The 4,146-nt window shown below is 37.1% G+C and overlaps 1 protein-coding gene across 1 annotated transcript in view; it reads left to right on the top strand.

Moving 5' to 3' along the window:
* Positions 1–3,639, top strand: part of LOC106869890 (echinoderm microtubule-associated protein-like 2) — a 374,285-nt gene extending 370,646 nt beyond the window's left edge. Inside the window, exons 26-27 of the mRNA XM_052971985.1 lie at positions 2,557–2,561; positions 3,493–3,639. Coding sequence (XP_052827945.1) covers positions 2,557–2,561; positions 3,493–3,639 — 152 coding nt within the window. The remainder of the gene's footprint in view (positions 1–2,556; positions 2,562–3,492) is intronic.
* Positions 3,640–4,146: the final 507 nt, after the last annotated feature.

Raw genomic sequence — 4,146 nt, 5'->3', positions numbered from 1 at the left:
GTGGAGTCTAAAAACAGAAACAATTCCTATCATAGTAGGTGCCTTAGGTATAATAAAAAAATATTCAGACAAATACATAACAAAAACACCAGGACTTACAAATATATATAACATACAGAAAATTGCACTACTGGGTACTGCACACATTCTACGCAAAACACTTTCAATACAGTAAACATAAGAGCACCACAGCAAACCACAGCACATACCCAAGGCGCACAGAGCTGCGCTCGGTAGTGAAGTGAAAGCACGTTATAAAAATAAAACTACTGAACAATAATAATAATAATAATAATAATAATAATAATAATAATAATAAATAGTGGCAGAGGACTATTTAGTATAGACCATTGTACAAGGAGTGAAAGGAGAACGTTTGCCGTGTATTTGATAAATAGTGATGAAGACCTGCTGCAATATGCCGCGAAAGATATGGGTGTAAATGCAGATGAAATGATGGGCAAGGAGGAGTTCAACCAAAGAGCTGAGGAGAAGAGAAAAGGAGACCTTCTTGAAATGAGAATGCATGGGCAGTTTGAAAGGAATACACAGGACGTTACGGATAATACAGCATCGTGGACATGGCTTGAGCGAGGTGATTTAAAGCGTACTACCGAAAGCCTGATCATTGCTGCACAAGACCTGGCTCTCGCTACCAAGTGAAGTATAACATCTACAAACCTCTGACACCCAGAAATGCAGACTCTGTGGAAAGAGTGTGGAAAATGTGACCCACTTGGTAAGTGGATGTGAGAACCTTGCACATAAAGAATACAAGCGCCGCCACGATAAAGTGTGTGTGTATCTTCATTGGCTCTTATGCCGTAAATACCAATATGAAGTAAAAGAGAACTGGTATGAGCATGTACCCGGTAAAATTATGCAGGAGGATGGAAAAGTAACGAAACGCTGGGACAATGATTTTCTGACAGATCGTGTAATCGAACACTGTCGACCGGATATTGTCATATTGAATAAGAGAGACAAATACTGTCAGATCTTTGAAGTAGTTATACCAAATGACACGAATGTTGTGAGTAAAGAGATTGAAAAAATCACCAGGTACTCTGAATTGAAAGTGCAAATGGCAAGACTGTATGGAATGCGAGAGGGTAATGTAAAAGTGATACCAGTGGTGATCGGAGCGTTGGGCTCAATCCCATTGAAACTTCAAAACTTCTTAAGGAAACTGGAAATCCCATGCAAGATTGATGTCTTGCAAAAAGCAGCCTTACTGGGCACAGTGCACATTTTAAGGAAAGTATTATCTGCCTGAGGTCCTTTTGTGACTTCACAGATGACTAAAGACTCCGGTGCATTTTTACCTATACTGTGTCACGAAGGAATAATAATAATAATAATAATAATAATAATAATAATAATAATAATAATAATAATAATAATAATAATAATAATGATAATAATAATAATAATAATAGTTTCAGATTTTGGCATAAGGCTAGCAATTTCGGGGGAGGGGTTAAGTCGATTACCTTAGTGCTCAAGTGGTACTTATTTTATCGATTCCGAAAGGATGAAAGGCAAAGTTGATTTCGACGGTGTTTGAACTCATAACAAAAAATAAAATAAAAAAAGAAGCAAAAGACAAAAAAACAAAAACAAAAAAGAAGAAATACTGCAAAGCAAGTAATAGTAACTTTGATGATGACGACGACTATGATGATGTTCATGATTTCATTTATTTGCCACAGAAATATCTGATAAGGGAAGGGAATACAAGGATAGCTTACAGTTTTATGTGGCGTGTTCCATAAAAAACGATGGAATGTCTTTATTGGCCATAGACTTTACATTATATACTTTTATGCAAGATGGGTTACAAAACATATTGGGACCTTTGTCTATCTGTCTGTCTCTCCTCCTCTCTCTATCTCTAAATACACACACATATGTAATTAACAGGGACGGTTAACATGAAAGACGGATTAAAATTATGTTCACATAACGTACGAACAAGGACACACAGGGCTCAGTACCTTTGTTTAAGACAGGCTAGAGCATCTCCCCACCACCACATGACCCCGGCCAGCTTGCACACTAAATATTTCTCTTCTCTCGACTATAATCTCCAGGCTGAATTCAGCTATTGGCATTGACTTACGTACCAGTCTCGTCCAACTTTTATGAAATTCGCTTGAGGGCAGCATCTATCTCACCCCTCCTTCCGCCTCTTTCAAAACGTAAAGAAGTTAAAAAATTGATCGGAGTGGTAGAGTTATGTCCTCCACTCATCCATAATACAATCTCATATGCTATAGCTACTAGAAAAGGAGAACTGCAGCACTTCTTTTCAAAGAAAGACGATGGTCGATTCCCTAATTGCAATCATCGAAAGACCACTATTTTATCTTTATTCTCTTTACTTGGTTCAGTCAGTAGACTGTAGTTATGCTGGGATACCTCCTCGAAGAATTTTTAGTCGAATGAATCGACTTTTCTTAAAATCTTTTAAGCCTGGTATTTATTCTATCCGTCTATTTTGACGAACCGCTAAGTTACGGGGACGTAAACACATCAACACCGGTTGTCACGATACTAAAGCACACACACACACACGGTTTTCTTTCAGTTTCCGTCTATCAAATTTACTCACAAGGCATTGTCTGACACTCTAGCCACTGAGCCATGCGTCTTCACCATGCGCCTTCATCTGTTAAGTTTCTTATAATATATTGTACGTACGACCTGAGTGAGTGAGTTTGTTCTGTAGCTTGTCCTGTAGGCATGAGACCACGGGCTGGGAGAGGTTCCTTCTTATAGTGTCTTTGTTAGTCCGGATGATCCAGTATCGGTAGTCTCCGTTAGTTGTCCCTAGGTAATACTCTGCTCTCCTGTGGAATTTAGTAGTTATCAATTTTCTTGTTAAACAGTTATTGCTTACACAGTTATCCCTTATCTTTATCTAGTTTCTGTTTCTGTCGTTACACTGTGGCCATGCTGGGGCACCGCCTTGAAGAACTTTTAGTCGAATGAATCGACCCTGTATCTTTCTTTATTTTTCTTTAAGTTTGGTACTTAGCAATATCGGTCACTTTTTGCCGAACCGCTTGTTACGGGTACGTAAACAAACCAGCACCGGTTGTCAAGCAATGGTGGTGGTGATGGTATTGGTGGGGGCAAGCACAAAGAGACACACACATGTGTGGAGAGCAAACACTGACACAAAGACACCCCCTACATTACATATATATGACAGGCTTCTTTCAGTTTCCGTCTATCAAATCCACTCGCAAGGCTTTGGTCAGCCTGAGACAATAGTAGAAGGCACTTGCCCAAAATACCATGCAGTGGGACTGAACTCGGAACCTTGTGGTTGCGAAGCAAGCTTCTTACCACACAGCTACATCTGTAAATTATATATGAAAATTCCCATTCTCCATTGTTTTTGTATTTTAACTGTTCTTTCGATCGGCTCTTGTAGCCAATAAAGAGAGTATAATGTATGACACGTATTCATTTTTGTCTTTTCAGCATCCGATTTATAGTATTTCTGAATGTCACCACAAACATTCCTTCCTTACAAAACGCAACGACAAATGTGTTTGGGCGAGAACGAAGTACTTCAAGAAATGCTGGGAGTGTGGAGTAAAGGGGAAGTGTACAGCCAGCGTCCATTAATTCAAACTCACTTTTTTTCTTAAATATAATTCTATTTATCATATTTCTATATTTATATTTTACGTATACATGTAGAATATGTTTGTGGGCTTTAATTAAAAATATATTACATCATGTGATATCTGATATAATGTATAGTTGTATCACAGAGTAACTGGCTGAGGACAAATATATATATATATATATATATATATATATGTGTGTGTAATGTATGTGTGTGTGTATACATATATATATGTACGAGTATATGCATATGTATAAATTATATAAACACGTTTATATGTGCATATATAATGTATATATACATATATAAATATAAATATATAAGATACAAAAATAAATTTATTTCTCGACGCCTGATAATGCTATAAATAGCGTGATAAGGATAAATTATCCATACATTGCAGAAAAATACGTTACTGGCCAGCCATGAGTTTCATGGCTGGCCAAAGGATTTGTATGTATATATATATACATCCATACCTATATATATATATATATATATAT

The sequence above is a fragment of the Octopus bimaculoides genome, chromosome 11 (assembly GCF_001194135.2).
Source record: "Octopus bimaculoides isolate UCB-OBI-ISO-001 chromosome 11, ASM119413v2, whole genome shotgun sequence".
In the NCBI taxonomy this organism is placed as follows: domain Eukaryota; kingdom Metazoa; phylum Mollusca; class Cephalopoda; order Octopoda; family Octopodidae; genus Octopus; species Octopus bimaculoides.
Note: the sequence above shows the minus strand (reverse complement) of the source record. Positions and strands in the feature narration are given on the sequence as shown.